General features: G+C 37.2%; 1 protein-coding gene across 3 annotated transcripts in view; it reads right to left on the bottom strand.

Annotated features, from left to right (window-relative positions):
* rapgef5b (Rap guanine nucleotide exchange factor (GEF) 5b) overlaps positions 1 to 22,850 on the bottom strand; it is a 127,465-nt gene that overhangs the window by 85,497 nt on the left and 19,118 nt on the right. For all 3 annotated transcript variants that reach the window (NM_001442606.1, NM_001442607.1, NM_001098779.2), the window contains 2 exon segments: positions 4,394 to 4,445; positions 16,187 to 16,268. In NM_001442606.1, coding sequence (NP_001429535.1) covers positions 4,394 to 4,445; positions 16,187 to 16,268 — 134 coding nt within the window.

Genomic DNA, 22,850 nt, shown 5'->3' with positions numbered 1-22,850 from the left:
AGTTAACAGTCAACTTATTTAAAAGATCCAGCAAGAGGGAGTCTCTAATAAATATTTATTTATTTAAATGATCCAGTTAGACAGAGTGTCCAGTAAACAACTCTTTGACTGCGTCCGAAACGGCCTACTCAGTAGGTACTGCATTTGAATTTAAATGTTCTACTCAGCCGTTAGAAAAGTATATTCTATAGCATCTATACAGTATGAATGTGAGTATTATGAATGGAACTTGGATTTACTACATCCACCATTTGTCATGATCACATGACCTTCCGTGGCCTGTGTGAGTTGTGTCGCTTCACTCCCATTCATGAATTATCTCGCAAGGCATCATGGGATAGCAGAGCGTGCATCAAATGCACACTTTAGAATCTTGCCGGAAGTAGTAGGTCATCTGGGTACTTCTCGCTAAATAAATGGCTGAGTCCGAATATATAGTACACTAAAAACATCATGCGCACCGTTTTTCTCGCTGTTTTTCAAATTCTATGCATTCAGACATAGTACTCAGCTCGCATACTGTTTTTTGTGTACTATATAGTATGAAAGTATGCAATTTTGGACACAGCCATTGATTTAAATGATCTGATCAGAATCTCCAGTCAGCAACCAACCAATTCAAGTGATCCAGACAGAGTGAGTCTCTAATAATGCACTGATTTAGATGATTCGAGCAGAGCAAGCCAATTCACAGATTGTATTTTTTTTTCCATCAGCGTTAGTCTATAGTTAACAACTTACTGATTCAAATAAAATATAAACTAAAATATGCTCCAATATAAATCCATAAGCATTAAAAAGCTGCTTTATATGGAAGGATATCTTGAACAATTTTCGAACACAATTGCAAATTGTATTTTCAGTTGCATTTTCAATATGCAATGCATGAATTGTGACAATCCAATTACAAAACTCATTTTACTGTTTGCATTTTTGCCTTTGGAATGTACAATGACTGCCGCATTTTAAATGAAAAAGCAAAATCCATTCGCAAATGTATTTCCCACGTCTTGCCTAAGCTTGAGCCTAACATATTTAAATAGCATTATCAATTGTCACATTTGTGGTTTCTTTTTTCTCTGTCTCTCTGTGTCTCTGTGCTTGTCTCCTGCCAAAACTTTTTGAATTTCTGACAATTACACGAAAACCTGTCAATCAAATAATGGGGAGGGACTATTTTATTGACCTTACTCTTTATGTATGAGCAGGTGCAGCCATTGGAATCTTATTGGCTTGAGATTTCTGGTCTCATTCACATTCATAGATTTTTAGATTTTTAGAATCTATTCATAGATTGTTATGCTGCTTGATGTTGCAAACTGACTTTTTTTTGTTTTATTATTCTACTTTTTATGTTTAGTTGTTAAGCTTCAATTTTATGCGTGTGTCTCTCTCTTTCACTCTCTTTCTCCTCTCTTGCACATATGCGCACCTGTTCTCTCTGTCTCCCTCCCCTTTTCTTTCGGTTTTACAGTTTCAACCCCCTTTCGATTGTTATTGGCTGTAGGGTCAATCATCATTATCTCGGGTGACGTGGCGGCTTCTGCGGCCAATCTGAGTGTTTACCAGGCTTTTAAAAAGACAACGAGTGGGACACCGAACAGAGGCTTTTGCGTTCATGTTTTGTTCTTTGTTTTAATCTACCTCCCGTTTTTTCTTTTGTTATGTTTTTTTTTTTTTGTACAGATATTGCTTTGCCAATAGGTGTAATTGCCATCTTGTTTATTTTCATTCATTTTTCTTATTCTTCATTTGAGATTATTTGCTGAAATTCTTTGTTTTCCCTACGGGGATTTGGAGAGGTAGATGTCATGTGACATACATCCATACATCACCTAATGAACATGTGTATAGACACCCTAGGTTTGGGTTTGAGTGGGTGCTGGCTTTCTATTTTTCTGTTTGGTTCTGTTTAGAGTAGGTAAGTTAGGGCGTGTAAATATCAAAGACTTGCTTTCGATTTTCAGTAAGGTAAAAGGATTATACTGAGTTAGTTTGTTTTTTGATTTTGTTATTTTCTTTTCTTTCAGCCCCACTTTTGTCCTCTTCCCCTGCAGGGTTTATTGTTTTTGGATTATTTTGTTATTATAAATTGTATATAATTTATTTTTTGTGTTATTTGGTGTTAACTATATTATTATTATTCATTATTCCTATTTACTGCATATCTTAGATTTTTTTTATAATAAATTGTTCTCTTTTTGGCAGTATTTTGCTTAATGCATGGTTCTTCTTCTCCCATATTACACAAAAACTGTCACAATATAAATGTTATTTAATTCAACCCCTAGTCTAACATCATGAAGTCGTAACAATAGTCATGAACACACTTGTCTGTAGAGCAAGTAGTTTGACCAAGTTTGCTATTTATTATTCCAGGTAATTTCTCCCATAGATAACTGAATAAAAATTCCAAAACAAAGATTTTAAAAAGGAGCTCACTTTCGCATTGTTGAATAAGGTTAATTGGGCGCGTTTATATTTGGAAGTGACATCGACCATATTTTATTGATCAGATTCATTAATGTACAATTGAATCTACTAGGGCTGCAACAACAAATCAATTAAAAGGAATTACTAAAAGCGTTGGCAACAAATTTCATTATTGACTCGTCATGTTGCGCGATGCAAAGATATTTGATCATTTAAAAAAACTTTAGTTGAACATGGCGCGGAGTAAACGCATTCTCTTTCTGGTTAAAGGAGAGATACATGGCGGGGAAGGGAGCAACAGCAGGGTAAATCACTACAGAATCCTGCTTTTTTTCCATTTTAAAGTGAGGAACATAATGTACATGTTGCTGGAGTTTACTTGTTATCCAGCTTGACAAGCATGACGTGAAAACTTCAAACTGAGCTTTGGCGCGTTGGCTGGCGCTGAGTGTAAAATTTTCACAATTATGCAGTGTTTTTAAGTAATGCTTCCTTTATGTTTTAGACATGTAAATACACACAAATACTAGTAAAACAATACATTTACAGTTTGTAAAACACAAGAAAGTCTATGGAAGTCTAACAATATATTCAAATTTAATTTGCCAATGTGTATTATTCATACCAGATACATGTAGGGAGAGTAACAATAAAGTTCACTTAATTTTTCTCCCAGCTGGCCAGCCCCTTGCTTGCATGCATATTTGGAGTAACTGATGAATTTACATTCTGAATCCTGCATTCTGCTTTTATGAACGAGACATATGACCGGCTGCAAGTAAACATGGCAATGCCCATCTCACGTTATAAATAACAATCAAGATCATTTATACGCCTTTTAACAACAAAAACACAGACGTTTTTGTAAATTGGAATATTAGGTACTTGATCACATGATGAGCAAACGTGTGAATATTTTATATTAAAACGGAAAAGCATAATAAAAGGGATACATCTGTCATACAGCGATATTGTGGCTGCTAAGTGTCACATGTCAAACATGACCCGTCGTCACAAAAACATTAAGAGTGAATGTTTTAAAATAAAGATCGCCTAACAAAACGCGCTCCCCGTGGCCAGATAGAATATTTTAAACTGACCAGGGAAAGAGTTAATAACAGAAGTAAAGCAGCGGAGGTACAGTTACTTTGCACTTTTACACATTTCTTATCTAGTAATTTTGTCTTGTTTCCAGTCCAAATTTTTTAAAAATCTTAAATCAAGATTACTAGTTAAGAAAAATGCCTTGAGAAAATTAAGTGATGCAAATAATTTTGCTTGTTTAAGGTAAACAATCACTTAATTTTGAGTTGTTGTTTTTTTTTTTTTCAGAAAATAAGACATAATTGCTTATGCTATTTCAACTGTCTAGTATATATCTTGATTTAAGATTTTTTTTAGAATTTTTGGACTGAAAACGGGTCAAAACTATATATATATATATATATATATATATATATATATATATATATATATATATATATATATATATATATATCTTTTTCAATTTTATTATTATTATTATTATAGCAGCTGATGGATGTTTAAGGTCTACATGTTTGTGCCTAAAGATTTTAGTTGTTTTTGAATAAAAGGTTGAAAATTAATGCTTTCCTTTCCTTTTTTTTACTGATTCATTGATTAATCTAAAAAATAATCGAAAAATTAATTTAAAATACATAAAAAAATTGTTGGTTGGAATGGATAAGTCAATTCGCAGCTGGTTGAAACACATCCTTTCAGATTTTACATTTAACAATAGAATAAATACAAATCTAATTAATCTTGTTTACAGTTGTATTTAATTTTTTTCTACATCATTGTCAGGACATTCACAATAAAACATGCGTATTACTCAAAAAAAGTGTTCAATTTGAAGAATATAATCAGAAATACACTGCTCCAGCAAACAAAACTGCAAGTTTATGAAGCAATAAAACACTCTCAGGTGAATCCTTACTTGATTTTGTCTGCGCCTTGCGAGCCAGTGCTGCCAACAGTTCATTCTGCACCTATTAAATAAAGGAAACAGATCATGGTTTAAAAGGTTCTTTCAAATATTCAGGCTCAGTGGTCTCACAATGCACAAAAACCATGAGCATGTTATATTGTTTACAAGCTGGGAAGCTGTTCTGCGAGTTTGTGCTTGATCCTTCTCTGTAGAGATCTACAACACTTTGAAGATGCAAATCCACAACTTCAGCACTAAACTTCATCTCTATTAAAAAAGAAAAAAGTTTCACTTCTCGAGACTGATTCATACTTGGAATACTTTAGCAGGGGTATAAAAAAAGACTGCATTACTTATTCTTTAGCACGACTGTCTTTGATTTCCCAACTGTGATATTACGCCTTTGAGGATACAAAAAAAAAAACTCCAAACTTTCAAGTAATCTGTCTGTGATCTGACTATAGTGACTCCACACTGAAATCCCACAGCACACAGCATTTTATGAATACAGATGTGTCCAATCCATCAAGCATCTGCAAGGTACTATCACTATGAAGGGAAGCCCATCTTCTGGTCTGAGCATGGTAGGTCTGTGCATTGGTAAAGCAGGTGTGTAATGGAGGTGTTTAACTGTGCTTAGTGGCCTGTAAAAATGACTTGTCCTGTGGGGAGCTCTGATGTGACAGTCACAGGCTCAGGGCAAAGATAAATGGAGCTGGACAGAGATCTGTGAATCACACAGGCCAGCTATAAATGATTACACTGGGAAAAACTGATATTAAATGAAAAGTAAAATGCATTGAATGGTGTGCATGTCCAGTTATTGTGGGAATAGGATTATTTAAATGTTTTATACATATATAGAGATAGACCTTTGGCCAAATATTACTTTTTGTAAACATTTTTAAATTATTTTAATTTCACAAAATAAGCTATAATAATAGTCTATAATTTTAAATATTATCTAGTAGTATTAGTAGTAGAAGCAAAAAAAAAAAAAATGCTACAAATATCGCCCACCTTGAAATTATTTTGAGTTTCAAAGTTTTTGCATTTCATAGCAAAATAAAAAAATCTTAAAATGTAAACAACTTATAAAAAACATCCCATAATGCAAATAAGTTGTCATTTAATAAAAATATGTCAATAACTTAATTTTGACAAAAATGTCAGATAGAACCTTATAATTCTAAGGTGACGATGTTTATTTTAAATGTTTTATTATTAGTAGTAATAATAATAATAATAATAATAATAACTATTATTATTATTATTAAGTGTGGAATGGTGGCTTAGTGGTTAGCACTGTCGCCTCACAGCAAGAAGGTCACTGAGTCACAGTTTCTGTATGTGGAGTTTGCATGTTCTTCCCGTGTTTACGTGGATTTCATCCGGGTGCTCCGGTTACTCCCACAGTCCAAAGACATGAAGTATAAGTGACTTGAATAAACTAAATTGGCCTTAGTTTATGTGTGTGAATGAGTGTGAATGGATATTTCCCAGTACTGGGTTGCAGATGGAAGGGATCATCAGCTGTGCAAAACATATGCTGGATAAGTTGGCAAACCCTGATGAATAATGGGATTGGAGCAAAAGTAAATTAATGATGAATTATTTTTATTATTATTATTATTATTATTACTGATATTATTATTATTATTATTATTATATTTTAAAACTAGTCAAATACCACATTATACAACATAGCGTATGAATAAATTATATTAAACAGCATTTTTACTGTATTGCACATTAATTTTTGTAATTATATCTTTTAAAAATTGTATACTAATTTTGACTAAAAACCAATAGCATTATGCACAATGCATTATTGGTTTTATTTTTTATTATTGTTTTGACAAAAAAAATGCAGGAAAATATGCAAATTTTTAGGCATTATGTTATACACTCACCCACCACTTATTAGGTACACCTTATTAGTATAGGGTTGGACCCCCTTTTGTCTTCAAAACTGCCTTAATCTTTCGTGGCATAGATTTAACAAGTAAATGGAAATATTCCTCTAAGATTTTGGTCCATATTGACATGATAGCATCACACAGTTGCTGCAGATTTGTCGGCTGCACATCCATGATGCCAATCATCCGTTTCACCACATCCCACAGGTGCTCTATCAGATTATGATCTGGAGACTGTAAAAGCCATTTAAGTACAGTGAACTCATTGTCATGTGTAAGAAACCAGTTTGAGATGATTCGCGCTTTATGACATGGCACAATATCCTGCTGGAAATATCCATCAGAAGATGGGTACAATGTGGTCATAAAGGGATGGACATGGTCAACAACAATACTCAGGTAGGCTGTGGTGTTGACACAATGCTCAATTGGTACTAATGGCCCCAAAGTGTAAATAAGTAAGTAAGTAATGTATATTTATATAACGCATTTGTTGTGTATGGCCATACATCCAAAGCGCTTCACAATCATGAGGAGGGCCTTCAAGGTGTGCCAAGAAAATATCCCCCACACCGTTACACCAACACCACCAGTCTGACCCATTGATACAAGGCAGGATGGATCCATGCTTTTATATTGCTGATGCCAAATTCTGACCCTACCATCCGAATGTCGTAGCAAAAATCGAGACTCATCAGACCAGGCAAAGTTTTTCCAATCTTCTATTGTCCAATTTTGGTGAGCCTGTGTTAATTGTAGCTGCATGCAAAATTTGTCCACCCTTTTGTGGTTGCACAGTAATGTGTTCTGTTTTTATAAGAGAAGATCGCTGCAATCATTTGGTTTCTAAAGAAAGATAGATAATGTCATGTTTTTCAGACAGAAATCTTTAGTGTAGCAGTATTGAGATGTGTGAAATAAAATTGAAACTTAAGAATAGGCTTTGCAAAAGTATGGGCACCTTCTTTTGTGTGAATTTTTAAAACTTGAAGTCACTTAATGGTGATTGATTACAACACAACATAATTCTGAGTGACTCAGTGAACCTTAACAATCATTATAAAGGTGCGACCAATCGTGAAAAAGGATATTTAAGATAGCTGATTGCTAGTTGTGCTTCTCCTTATTGTGAACCTGAAGGTAGCAACATGGGAATCTTAAAAAAAACTTCCTAATGACATAAAAACTAGGACAATTCATCAACATCAACAATTAGGAGAAGGATATAAAAAGCTTTCACAAAGGTTTAAAGTCTTTATATCCACAGTCAGAAATATAGTAAAAAAATGGAAGGTCATGGGTAGAGTTCTGGTGAAGGAAGATCCAAATTTGTACGTCATCATTCATCAGATCATCCGTCTAGTGGGGTGCCCAAATATTGGCACCTATCTGTTTTTGTAATAATTTAAATTGCGTTGCATCTGTTGATTAAATAAATGTTATGTCAGAACTGAAATGTTTTTCTTTTTTCTAGGGTATAAAATATATCCAATTAAAAATTGCTGCTTTGAAAGGCCAGCAGACAATTATTTGCAATTATGATAATTATCAGGGGTGTCAAAAAATTTGCATAAAACTGTATATACATACAAATATTAAATTAGAGGTGCAAATTAAACTGGCACCCTGTCATAATTTCAGTAAACTAAAAAAGTTATTTGAGACATTGAAGACATTACAATCCCTTATAACTGGACTTTTGTATTTGCTAAATAAATTAACCATAGCTGACAAATGCATATGTATAATACATACAAAGTGATCATCTTTAACTTTATATGTAACTACACTCAAGAATTTTGTGCATTTTTTGAATTCCTGCAAATGTCTTTTAAGTTCTTGCTCTAAACTCTTTCTTGTGTAGCTTAAACACAGCTACAAGCTACCTGCAAATGTCTATCATATTAGAATTATTGTAAGTTCTTGCTCTAAACCTTTTCGAAACGACATAGTTCATTGATTACGGCATCAAACTGAGCATCTGAACGCAAACAATGTAAAGCTGAGCATCATCAATTCTCCAGGGAGGCTGATGCATATGCTGACCCTCTTCGAATCACAGTGGCCTTATATCTGATGCCAAGGTGACTGCAGGTGCACAGGCCACCTTCAAGAGAGGTTCTGCTACATTACCTTAATAGCTGGAGGCCAAGCACATGCTGCATGGCCACAGAAATGCACTGATTCAGTCATTACGCCAGAGCTGTTGGCGGCTCAGAAACACAGAGCAGGTGGTGAAAACGTTCTCTACTAAACCTTTGCTATCTTGTGGTCAAAGACGTGGTCATTTAGCTATTTTTGAAGGCTTGTTTGATGTTAATGATGATGCAGACTCTGATGTGTGCATCATGCATTCGACTTTTTAGTGAAGGTTGTCAACTATCAATGACAAATCACTTTCTTTTTAATCATGGTGTAATTTATTTTGCATGTCAAAAGCTTTGAACCCCAAATTTTGCTTAGCGAGTCTTCATTGGCTCTGGTTCATCGGTTTGTGATGAGAGTGCTGTACATCAAAAGATACAAAGGTACAATCATGCCAGTCAGCTTTATAATCTTATAATGTCAGCAAAATCACCTGTTTTGTCACCACTTTAAATATTACGCTATAGAATCATTCAAATACTAGCTCTAAAGTGACATTTGTGAATAGGGTTGTAACGGTATGAATTTTTCACGGTATGATAATCGTCTAAAACAATACCACGGTTTGACGGTTTCGCGGTATACGGTATGTTACAAAATAATAGAACAGTGAAGCAAATTTGACTTTTTCCAAATAATATATTTTTAGTTACTATAAACAACACCACTTACAATGAACAAATAAAAATAAGAAAATAATAAATAATGTGTCAAAGTCCAAATAAAGTCCAAATAAACATGGTGCAAATCCTCAGTAAAAAATAGATATAAATATTTACTATACTATAAATAGTTACATAATGAAACTAGATTCAATATGGAACATCTTTAGGTTTTATGTGCCAGCATGGATATGGTTGTCTATGGATATGGATATGGTTGTCTGCAATGCAGACAAACAGCTGCATCTTCATTTGCGTCTTTTGAAAACAGCAAGAGCAGCAGTTCGTCTTTGCTGTGTCACTGTTTTGTCATGTTTCTGTGCTGCTGTGCATGCAAAAGTACTTAGTATGAGAATTATTTCATGCAAAACTTTTTTTTTTTGCGTTTTATTTAGCCGCGCATAAATGTATGCCTTTCTCTCAATCCGTGTTGTTCAAAAAGCTTGGTCCACAAACAAAAGCGAAACCTATGCTTATTGGTTGTGATATAGCGAGTTTGAACCAATCTGGGCATGGAGGAGGGACAATGCATCAATGTATCATGTCTGATTTGTCCGGAGACACAGTGACGAGCGTTTCTTTGTCAAATCAGCGTTGTCAAATGTTGATGACGTAACCGCACTGATTCCGGAGCCTCTGAAAGTCCGCGAATGTGGGGGGCCAAGATGGCGTCGCGCTAAGCAGATGCGAATGCACCTCGTGAGGAAAAAAAACCGATAAAGGGTCAAATTATGTCCAGTTGGTGGAATGTGTAACGATATTAATCAACTACAGAGGCTGATGTGAATCCACCTTTAAATATTTAATGGGCAAGAAACGTACTAAAAGGAACCTGCATACCTCGTGGAATCTGGAAGGACGCCTGTCGAATGATTCATTAGACAAAAACATGGATGAATCCGAACACCTGGACTCTTCACTTGTTGCACATGATTACGATAAGAACTTTAACGATCCTTTATTTGCAACTCCCAGCAAAAGTCCACCGGGAAAGAAGAAAAAAGAGAGTGATGATGTGTCCCTTGCTGAGATTTTTAACGCCATCCAGTCCTTGAATTCTAAGCAAGATTCGGTTATTCAAAAGATTACTCAGATTGAGAGTTCCATTGAAATCACTACGGCTGCGGTGAACTCTTTATCTGACACTGTTAATCGACTTTTGTCAGATGTTGCCTCTCACGGTGAAAAGATCGGTAAGGCTGAATCATCAATACACCACATGCAACAGGAAAATACTTCTCTAAAGCTAAGAGTTGATGACCTGGAAAGATACAGTCGAAGATGGTGTTTGAAATTACTCGGGGTGAAAGAACGCGAAGAGGAAAACATTAGAACGACAGCTATTGGTCATCTGGCAAGGGTGGTCCCGCGGATCAAGGACAAATTGGAGGATGCTGTGGATGTGGTTCATCGTGTAGGCAAACAACGATCGGATGGTTCATCGCGTCATATCATTATACGGTTCGCGACAAGGAGACACCGCGACATAATTTGGATGGAAGCCAAAAGCTCCATATACCTCAGAGAGAATGGCCTACACATCAAAGAATTCCTCTCCAAATCGGACATTGAAAGTCGGAATAAACTCTGGCCTCTCGTCCAGGCGGCTCGAAAAGAAGGGAAGAAAGCCGGCTTTAGCGGTCCCTTTGCTGTCATTAACAACAAGAGAATCACTGCTAATCCAGCCGAATAAACTACAGCCTATTTGAAATGACACTCCGTTCTAATTGCACTGCAGGTTCGAATGTTTAAGCATATAATTGCCAGGTTTAAAATGTTGCCATTATTACAAGGGCTAATCGACCCATTTGACGTTCAGTTAATTCTTGTATTAGGTACTTATAGTAGCAGTTCTTAGCTAAGTTATTAACGTATTTTGAGTTTTCATTTTCTTAGCTTTTCTATAGCTATCTAGCTTAATATTATCGTTATTTTATTTGTGTTGTTTATTCAGTTATTGCATAACTTATGGACAAATTTAATTCTTTAAAAGTTATCTCATTAAATGTGCGGGGCTTAAGAGACATTACCAAACGAAAAGGTATATTTCTGTTTTGTAGACGTTATAATGCTGATTTTATTTTTTTACAAGAGACACATTCTTCAGATGATGACACAAAATTTTGGAAAGCCCAATGGGGTGATAGAATATTCTTCAGTCATGGATCAAATAAATCTGCTGGGGTTCTTATATTAATTCATAAGTTTAAAGGAGAAATTATTAATTCCAAATCTTCTACTAATGGTAGATGGATTATACTGACTGTTAAATCAGAAAATACCATATTCATCATCTGCAATATTTATGGATTTAATTGTCATACCGCGAATAGTTCTTTTTTTATTAATATTTCTGGTATATTAGAAAATATGCTTAGGACAACTCCAAATGCCAAGTTAATAATTGCTGGTGATTTTAATGAAGTTCCTGATAATGTTATGGATAGATTTCCACAGAAAACACAACATTGCTTTCAAAGTGGTAATATTATCGATGCACTATGTAAAAAACTTTGTTTAGTAGACTCATGGCGTTACTTTAATAGCAATGTACATGAGTATACATGGAGTAATGCTTCCAAAACCTTAAAATCAAGAATTGATTTATTTCTCATTTCCTCTGATTAATTACAATATATTCAGGACATCTCTCATCACTATGTACCTTTTACAGATCACCTTATGATTAACATGTCTCTACAGACAGCTCGTAACTTAAATAGCCTTCGTGGGTACTGGAAACTTAACAACACACTTTTAGAAGATAATATTTTTATAAGAAATATTGAGGCTCTTGCCACTGATATATTTAATTCAGGGATGGGAAGCTTTGTCTCTAAATGGGAACTATTTAAATTTAAATCCAGACATTTAGCTATCAAAAGAAGTAAGGAAATAAAAGAGGCCAAAGACCATATGGAATCAGAATTGTTGGACAAAATTGATAATCTTTGGAAAGCACAAGCTCTTTCCCCGACTCAGGAGAGTGAACTATTTTCTTTACAAACAAAACTTGATGATCTATATACTAATAAGGTGAATGGGGCTTTTGTACGTTCAAGAGCTAAATGGATAGAAAAAGGAGAGAGAAATACAGCTTATTTCTTTGCCCTTGAAAAAAGAAATTTTAAAAGAAAATCTTTATCTGCATTGCGCATTAATAATATATTATGTGAGGACCCTAAAATAATTTCAGACTATGTTAGCACTTTTTATGAAAAACTGTACCAATCAGATCTAAATTTGGATGTAGGTAACTCGTTTACTAGCAATATAGAAAATTATATTCCTGTAATAAATGATGACTTTAAAAATATATGCGATTCTGATCTTAAGAGAACAGAATTGCAATTAGCTCTCCGACATTTAAAAAAAGGCAAGAGTCCAGGGCCTGATGGACTTTCATGTGAATTTTACCAACAATTCTGGTATATTTTAGAAGAGCCAATTTTATTAATGTTTAATGAATGTATTAAAAAAAAGGAATTAACCACAACTATGAAACAAGGCTTAATCTCCCTAATCCCTAAACCAGATAAGGATTCTTTAGAGATTGATAATTGGAGACCCATTACCCTGTTGAATATAGACTACAAATTAATTGCATTGGTATATGCCAAAAGATTAAAATCAGGGCTAAACCAAATTATACATGAATCTCAAACGGGCTTTATGAAAAACAGACATATCAGTAACAATATTCGTTTTATTTTTGATCTCCTTGACTATTCGGACCAAATTGATTCAGGGGCTCTAATATTGTTTTTAGACTTCTGTAAAGCCTTCGATACAATTGAACATGGCTTTCTTCTTCATTCACTGAAAGTATTTGGATTTGGTAACAATTTCATTGATATTATAGAAATGTTTTATAAAAATATTAATAGTTCTATCATTTTAAATAAAGGAACCTCTAAAAGATTTGAAATTTGCCATGGTGTACGCCAAGGCTGTCCAATCTCACCTTTTTTGTTCCTATTAGTTGCTGAGCTACTTTCTATTCAAATTCGAAATAATCAAAATATTAAGGGGTTAAAGATATTTGATAGAGAAATCAAACTTTCACAATTGGCAGATGATACAGCGTTGTTTCTGAAAGATAAATACCAAATTAAAACAGCCCTAGAATGTATTTCCAAATTCACAAAATCGTCTGGTCTAAAATTAAATCTTCACAAATGCGAAATCTTATTCATACATAATTCTATGGACTTATTTATTGAAAATATTCCTGTTAAAGACTCTGTGAAATACCTTGGAATCTTTATTTCTAAAAATAATACTGCTTGTGAACAACTTAATTTTGTGTCAAAAATTCAGAAAACTAAATTTATTTTAAATAATTGGCTGCAAAGAGATCTTACAATTTTTGGAAGAGTTTTACTATCCAAAGCTGAAGGCCTATCTAGACTTGTTTATCCTGCTCTTTCTATGCATGGTAGTGATGACATTTCCAAAAATATTAACAAATCCTTCTTAGATTTTATATGGAAAAATAAACCACATAAATTAAAAAAGGACGTTATATCAGGTAAAAGAGTAGAAGGTGGATTAGAGATGATAGATTTTTTTGATATTAACAATACATTTAAACTTAATTGGTTAAGAAATTGTCTAAAATATGAAAACTCGATGTGGTTCTTTATACCTCAATTTATCTTTCAGAAGCTTGGAGGGCTGTCTTTTCTCCTGAGATGCAATTATCTTCCTGGAAAATTGCCACTCAAATTGTCCAAATTTCACCAGCAAGTATTATTGGCTTGGAAAATTTGTTTTCAGCATAACTTTTCTCCTCATAAAGTTCTCTTATGGAATAATTATCTCATTACCTCTAGAAACAAATCTTTATTTTTACATAAATGGTATCAAAGAAACATATATTTTGTTACAGATTTGTTCTATGATAATGGAAACATACTATCTTATGAAGATTTTATGAGGATACATAACTTTCCAATTCCTTTTAAAGAATTTCACCAAGTGGTTAAGGCTATTCCAGCTGGCTTAATACAACTAATTAATAATCACCTTTCTTATGGAGGCGTTAAAAAGATACTCCCAGAATTAAAAATTGACGGTGTTGACATACTTTCTCCATCATATAATAATAAAAAAATTAGACAAGTCTTTCAATCTAAACACAAAATATCCCCTAGAGGGAAATATTATTGGAATGAAAAAATTATTAATATTAATTGGAAAGCTACCTGGTCAATACCCTTTAAATTTTGCCTTTTAAATAAGGTTAAAGAAGTGCACTTTAAAATACTTCACAAAATGTATCCTTGCAAAGCAACTTTATCTAAATTCATGGATATTGAGAGTACTTGCACATTTTGTAATATACACGAGGAAGACTTATCTCATCTTTTCTATAACTGTGATGCCTCTCGTAAATTTTGGAATGATGTTAGTGACGTGTTATTTGGGCAAAGAAATGTTAATTACAGGCTATCTTTAAAGGATGTGATTTGCACTTTTTCACACACAAAAAGAACATTCGAGTATGTTGTTAACTTCTACATTTTACAAGGTAAATATTTTATACATAAACAGAAATTTGCGAAATGTGTACCAAAATGTAATATTTTTTTATTAGAAATGGAAAATCTGAAAAAGTCTCTAATGCAAATTAAAAACAAAAAGAATGATTTAATGTTAGTTTTCATGAAGGAATTTTTTTCTAGTTCTGATCCCCCGCTGTAGTCGATGAGTGTATCCTAAGTTATTATTTTAGTTTATATGTATAGAAGTATTTTGTAATATTTGTTTTTTTTTTTATCTTATTTATTATTTTTTTATTTATTTTTTTTTCTTTTGCAATTTTTTATATATTTTTTTTCTCCTGTTATATATTACTTCATTACTTTTGATTACTGTAATTATAGAAATGTTTATGGATATAATATATATCTCAGTTGTTGTATTTTTACTTTATGTAATGTTTCAAAACTATAATAAAAAAAAAAAAAAAAAAAAAAAAGTCCGCGAATGTTATGTGATACAGCACTGGAAAGCTGAGACTCTCTTCTTTATGCCAATCTTTGAATTGTATGAATCGGATCAGCGGATCAAAAGTTATTAAACATTTAAGAGCAATACTTATTTTTAGCCGCGGGCGGCTGTCTCGGTCTTTAAGGGTTAAAACCGTTGATATGCAATTGTTCATGGTATGATAATCGTGCACGTTCAAATCGTGGTAAACCGTCATACCGGTATATTGTTACAACCCTATTTGTGAAGTAGCAATGGTTACTGCTGTTCTGACATCAGCTGCAGATTATGAAAAAAATTATTGTGGACAATTGCTGTCTATAAAGGATCAGGGAGCTCTCAGATTTAATCTAAGGGTGCTTTCACATCTAGACTTCTGTTTCGAAACGTGGCGCATTTCCCCAGTTAGTGCGGGTCATTTGTGATATGTGAATTCAGCAAAAGTGGTCAGATATGTGCCAAAACAATCAGTCCGAGATTGCCTGAATGAGGTGATCTTAATTCAATTGAAACAAACTCTGGAGCGGATAGATTGTAGTGAGAATGCAATATGATCCAACAAACCAGGCTATATCAGTGTATTATGGATATGTAAGGCATATATACAGCTATGTGAAGAGAGAATATGACTACGGCAGGATGTATAAAACTAATAAACCATGGAACTCAATCTGTGCAATGTGGGAAGAGTTTACTGGCATGCAACTTATTCTAGCCATTTTGGTCCGTTTACAAACTTTAAAAGTGACCCGCAACAAGAACAAAGTCCAACATTGTTAGAATTTTAATCCCTGTTTCGGAGAAAAACAATCGATCTACAGGTGTTAAAGCATTCTAAAATAAACTAAAATACAAATATTATTTATTTTGTGTTGATAACTTGTAGCCACTGACATTTATAGCAGGAAAACAAATACTATGGACGTCAATGATTACTGGTTGACAACATTCTTCAAAATATCTTCTTTAGTGTTTGGAGCAAGTGGAGGCTCAGTTACTGACATGATTATTGTTTTGTGTGAATCCATTTAAAATTGGGGGAAATGATAGAAGATGCAAAAAATGCAATGTAATTGACTTACTGTTGAGGTGAAATGCTCCAATGCCCTCATTTGAAGAACTGGATTACAAGCATCAGGTGTTTTCTGTTTATCTTCTTTACAGCTACAAAGCAAAAAATAATGTTGTTTTGTTTACTACATTTACATTTCCACATTGACAATAACACAAATAATATAATTCTATGATAAAATTTTTTTTAAATGTATTTTAATATTTTTAGGAGACATTCATTTAGAAATATCAAAACTGTACTGAGAATAAAAGGTAATATTACAGTAATAATAATGTAATATTAAGGGGATAACTCTTTTCTTAAAGAAATTAAAAAATGCCATTTTATACGTCAATATATATCTAAAATATATGTGTACAAAACTTATTGATGTATTGAAGTTTATTGATGTAAATAACATGCACAGAGGAAAAAACATCATAAAGAGAACCCCTAAAATAAAACCGTCCAAAATTCATAAACATTAACTTAACTTTAAACAAAATATTCTGTACGACACTGATTGTAAGGTCTATAATAATTACAAAACTCACGAAAATCGCAATATATAGATACTTACTATATAGATACTAGATTTGAGTCTCGAAAGCTCAATCAGGCCATAGAGAAGTGCAGAGGGAACTAAAAACAGCTGCAATCTCACTAAAGATGAACATCCTGCCCAGATAAAACCATTTGCATACAACTGACCAACTTTCCCAGCAGACAGGATATGATGCGGAGAAATACAACCTATTGCTCGGCCTTCATTTATGTCCACTGACCCCTTGCTTACGTATTGTTTACCAAAGTACAACATGTCATTGATCTGGTTAAGTGAGGTCCAGTCAGGACAGCATTGTTAATTCTTGTCATAATAATTTCAATGTATATGCTTTTTTACTGGCAGCTTATCTTTGATTTGTTTTTTTATATATAATTTTAAATATAAACATTTATTTCTGCATGCATACTTTTAAAATTATAAATTAGAGAATTTTACAGTACTTTTCTTATATTAATTAAAATAAAATGTATTTTTGTAAAACAATTTTGATTTGTAAAAAGATTTATTTACAATATATTTTGATGGTTTACTCGAGTATTTGTTGATTGTCTGCTTAATATCTGATGATATGCTCCTTCAACAGACATAAGAAACTTTGCAGGTACATTTCAACTTACAATAACCCTAACCCCAACCTAATAGTCTACTTATAATCTAATGAGAATCAGTTGCAATTTAACATAAACTCAACAAACAAACTATAAAAATAAAGTGTCACTGTAACGGGGAGACTGACACGGAGGGATCCATTTTGCAGTATTTATTAAGTCACACTTAAACATCAACACCTCGCACGGTTGTGCGAACATACAACATACAACTCAACGATGATTAGCAGATAACAGAGGCAGAGTGATTACCAGGCTTGAGTCAAGGGCAGGCAGCATGGTACAGAGTCCGTAATACAGGCTTTAGTCAGGGGCAGGCAGCGAGAGTCAGAGTCCGTGTAATCAGGCTTTAGGTCAAGGGCAGGCAGAAGACAGAGCAGAGTCGAGGAACGGGCTGAAGTGGTAAACGGGAGATCAGGCAGGATAGAACGCTCAGAAGTGCTGGCCGGGGCTAAACAAGACTTCGCAATGAAGTGTGTGTGTGGGCTGCTTATATGTGGTACGTGGGTCATTAGTGAGATGGAGAACAGGTGTGCTGGGATCTGAGTGAGAAGGATGACGTAATGGTTAGAAGTCCGGAGATGGTGACCTCTGCTGGTCAGCGAGGGGAATAACTGGGACCGAGTCGGTGACAGAGCCCCCCCCCCAACGAACGGCTCCTGAAGTGAGGCAATTCTCGACGCCGGGGTCTTCCACGGGGGCGAGAGCCCGGCATCACCGGATGTTGTGAGTGGAACTCTTCCAGTAGTGTGGTGTCGAGGATGTCCTTGCGGTTAATCCAAGATCTCTCCTCCGGACCGTACCCCTCCCAATCAACGAGATATTGGAGTTGACCGCCCCGGCGTCTGGATCTCAGGATCTCGTGGATCTGGTAAGCCTCTTCGCCATCGATCATGAGAGGCGGGGGACCCTGTTCACCGGCTGCCACCTCCCTATCCGTCTCGGCTGGACCAGCAGCAGGCTTGAGCAGAGAGACATGGAAAGTTGGGGAAATACGAAAATGATTAGGGAGTGTCAGTCTGAACGAAACAGGAGATATTTGTCTTTCTATCTGGAAAGGACCCACGTACCTGGGACTGAGTTTCTTGCAGGGCAGCTTGAGGCGTAAGTCGCGGGTGGAAAGCCATACCCATTGTCCTGGGGAATACATGGGACCAGGACGTCGGTGTCGATCGGCTTGTTCCTTGAAACGCCTTATGGCGTGAGAGAGGTGAGTATGAGCTGCGTTCCAGACCTCTTCGCAGTTTTTAAACCAGGTATCCACCGCAGGGAGTTCAGAGGTCTCGCCGGACCAGGGAAAGAGCGGAGGTTGGAAGCCCAGCACGCATTGAAATGGGGTTAACCCAGTAGATGCCTTTCTGAGGGAGTTCTGAGCATATTCTGCCCACATCAAAAATTTGGCCCATTCGTTCTGGGTCGAGTGACAATACGTGCGGAGGAATCGACCGATCTCTTGGTTCAAGCGCTCTGTCTGCCCGTTGGATTGGGGATGATAGCCGGATGTTAGGCTAACGTTGATTTGGAGATTTTTGAAGAATGCTGACCAGAGTCGGGATGTAAACTGGGGACCTCTATCCGATACGATGTCTTCGGGGAGACCATAGTACCGAAACACACACTCGCAGAGTAACTCAGCCGTTTCCATGGCTGTGGGCAGTTTGGAAATGGGAATAAGGCGGCAGGATTTCGAAAATCGGTCTACTACTGTGAGGATGGTGGTTTTGCCCTGAGATATGGGTAAATCGGTGATGAAATCTATAGCGATGTGTGACCAAGGACGATGTGGCACCTCCAGGGGTTGGAGTAATCCAGCTGGACGGTGACGGGAGTGTTTGGACATCTGACAGGGTGAGCATTTGTTAATGAAGTTGATTACATCCTTGTGTATGGATGACCACCAGTAGCGGGATTGAATCATTTGCACAGTGGCTGTGCTGCCTGGGTGACCGGAACTGGGGTGGTCATGTACCTCGGAGATGAGTCTTTCTCGGAGCGACGGGGGAACAAAGATTTTATTCTCCGGACAGGGCTGCTGAGAAGGATTATTTTCGGCGGCTTGGAGGATCTCCTGATCTATATCCCACTGGATGGGAGCGACAATTAGAGGACTTTTGATTATGGGCTCGTCAGGGATTTCAGAGGTCTCATCGTCTGAGAGGCGGGACAGAGCATCTGCTTTGATGTTTTTCGACCCAGGGATATAGGTGACTTGGAAGTCAAATCGGGTGAAAAACAGCGCCCATCTTGCCTGTCTAGGATTCAGACGTTTACAAGACCGGATGTATTCTAGGTTCTTGTGATCAGTGATGACGATGAAAGGGTGTTTTGCGCCCTCAAGCCAGTGTCTCCATTCCTCTAGCGCAGCTTTCATGGCGAGGAGTTCTCGGTTTCCCACATCGTAGTTCCGTTCAGCGGAGTTAAGCTTGCGAGAATAGAAGGCACAGGGATGGAGCTTCTTATTCACTAGGGATCGCTGGGACAGGATGGCTCCAATCCCGGTGTTTGACGCGTCAATTTCGACGACAAAGGGTTGTTCGGGATCAGGATGACGCAGAATAGGTGCACTGGAGAAGCGAGTCTTTAACTGGGTAAATGCTCGGACAGCGTCGGGGTTCCATTTAAGGCGAGCATTATTAGCTTTGACCATGGCGGTCAGTGGGGCAGCGACTGAACTGAAGTTCCTTATGAAGCGTCTGTAGAAGTTAGCAAAGCCCAGGAATCGTTGTAGTTGCCTGATGGTTTCGGGTTGTGGCCATTGTGTCACAGAGTCAACCTTTTGTTGGTCCATGGCCACGCCTTCTGGACTGATAATATAGCCAAGGAATGAGATGCAGGTCTGGTGAAATTCGCACTTGGAGCTCTTCGCATACAACTGGTTTTCAATGAGACGTTTGAGCACTGCCCGAACGTGCTGGATATGCTCAGATAGCGAATTGGAATAGATCAAGATGTCGTCAATATATACTATTACCCATTTGTTGAGCATGTCTCTAAATATCTCATTTACGAATGCCTGGAACACGGAAGGACTGTTTGCTAGGCCGAAGGGCATAACGAGATATTCGTAGTGGCCGTCAACTGTAGAGAACCCGGTTTTCCACTCGTCTCCCTGTCGTATGCGGATGAGGTTATATGCACTACGGAGGTCCAACTTAGTGAAATACTGGGCGGATCGGAGTTGTTCCAGGGCGGCAGGAACCAATGGCAATGGGTAGCGGTATTTGACCGTGATCTCATTCAAGCCTCGGTAATCGATGCAAGGGCGTAAGCTGCCATCCTTCTTCTTGACGAAGAAAAACCCTGCTGAAGCGGGAGAAGTAGATGGTCGAATAAATCCTTTTACTAGCTCCTCAGAGATGTACTTCTTCATAGCCTCAGTTTCAGGTTGTGAGAGAGGGAATATGCGACCACGAGGGGGCGTGGTGCCGGGTAGCAGCTCAATGGCACAGTCATTATCACGATGAGGAGGGAGCTTAGTAGCCTTCTGCTTATTGAATGCTTCAATTAGATCGTGATAAGCATCAGGAACATGATGGAGTTCAGAATCTTCGGTCTCGTTGATTGTGTTGATCTGGATAGGGGAAACAGGATGCAGACATTGGGTAAAGCATTGATTGCTCCATTTTATGATCTCACCAGTTCTCCAAGAGACTTGAGGGTCATGCTGTTGTAGCCATGGTAACCCGAGAATCACAGAGTGTTTAGGGGAGTTGATGGCAAGAAGGGAAATTTCTTCTTCATGAAGAGAGCCTGTTTGAAGCAAGACTGGCAGGGTCTGGAATTTTATACGTCCTTCTCCCAAAGGGCGCCCATCTACAGCAGTGATGGCTATGGAGGAATCACAGGAGGTTAGAGGAATGGAGTGAGTGGTTGCACTCACCGAGAGGGTTTTAGGGAGAGGCTTGTTGGGACATAAAACCTTCGTATGACCTGGAAGTCCGCAGTAAATGCACAGGTGATTTCTTCTCCGTCGTTCTCGCTCTTCTGGGTTCAGACGGGTTCTACCCAATTGCATGGGTTCAGCGGAGGTTTCAGGGGATACAGGACTGGAAGCAATTGAGCAGAGCGGATTGCGAGTGCGGAGGAGAGTGTCTAACCTTATGGAAAGCTCGATTAGTTGATCCAGAGTTTTCCCATCGTCACGACATGCCATCTCTCGCTGCAATTCTGGCTTTAGAGCCCTTCTGTAGAGCGTGACAAGCGGGTCGTCAACCCAGCCAGTTTGCGCTGCCAAGGTGCGGAACTGCAGGGCGAACTCAGCTGCGGAGCGATCTCCCTGTTGGATACACAATAGCTCCTCGCCAGCGTTACGACCACCCTCCGGATGATCGAACACAGTGCAGAAACATTTGAGAAAGTCATTAAACGAGGGAAATATCGGGGTACTGTCTGGCCAAACTGCAGTAGCCCAGTCTAGCGCTTTCCCAGTGAGCAGTGAGCACACAAAAGCAATTTTCCCGTTCTCATCCTTAAACAGATGGGGTTGTTGGGCGATAAACAGTTTGCATTGCAATAGAAAGCCTTTACATTTTGCTGGGTTACCTGAGAACTTGTCAGGAAAAGCCAATCGAACTCCGGAAGTCATCGGGGGTTGTGCAACAACAAGTGGACTTGGAGGGTAGTTGGCGGTGGGTTGCGCAGTGGCAGCAGCTTGCAGGTTTTGGAAGGATTTCACCAGTTCATCTGTTAACTGAGTTAGGTGCGTTAGTTGTTGTTGGTGTGTTGACAATACCTGAGCTTGTGTGGTGACTTCGTGAGACAAAACCTGGATGGCTGCGGGATCCGTGTTGGGCGAAGTCTTCTGTAACGGGGAGACTGACACGGAGGGATCCATTTTGCAGTATTTATTAAGTCACACTTAAACATCAACACCTCGCACGGTTGTGCGAACATACAACATACAACTCAACGATGATTAGCAGATAACAGAGGCAGAGTGATTACCAGGCTTGAGTCAAGGGCAGGCAGCATGGTACAGAGTCCGTAATACAGGCTTTAGTCAGGGGCAGGCAGCGAGAGTCAGAGTCCGTGTAATCAGGCTTTAGGTCAAGGGCAGGCAGAAGACAGAGCAGAGTCGAGGAACGGGCTGAAGTGGTAAACGGGAGATCAGGCAGGATAGAACGCTCAGAAGTGCTGGCCGGGGCTAAACAAGACTTCGCAATGAAGTGTGTGTGTGGGCTGCTTATATGTGGTACGTGGGTCATTAGTGAGATGGAGAACAGGTGTGCTGGGATCTGAGTGAGAAGGATGACGTAATGGTTAGAAGTCCGGAGATGGTGACCTCTGCTGGTCAGCGAGGGGAATAACTGGGACCGAGTCGGTGACAGTCACCGACTTATATTTTGTGAATTTGTAAGGTTGTGTATTTTAATAAAACATTATGCTTTATTTATAATGAAAAGCTAGAAAGGTTGAAAATAATCTCAATTTAAAATATATGTATTTTTAACCAGCCATTAAACAATGCACACACTGTTTCATAATTAAAAAGGTGAAACAAAAATGACAAAAAAATC

The sequence above is a fragment of the Danio rerio genome, chromosome 16 (genome assembly GCF_052040795.2).
Source record: "Danio rerio strain M-AB ecotype USA chromosome 16, GRCz13ab, whole genome shotgun sequence".
NCBI classification, from domain to species: domain Eukaryota; kingdom Metazoa; phylum Chordata; class Actinopteri; order Cypriniformes; family Danionidae; genus Danio; species Danio rerio.
Note: the sequence above shows the minus strand (reverse complement) of the source record. Positions and strands in the feature narration are given on the sequence as shown.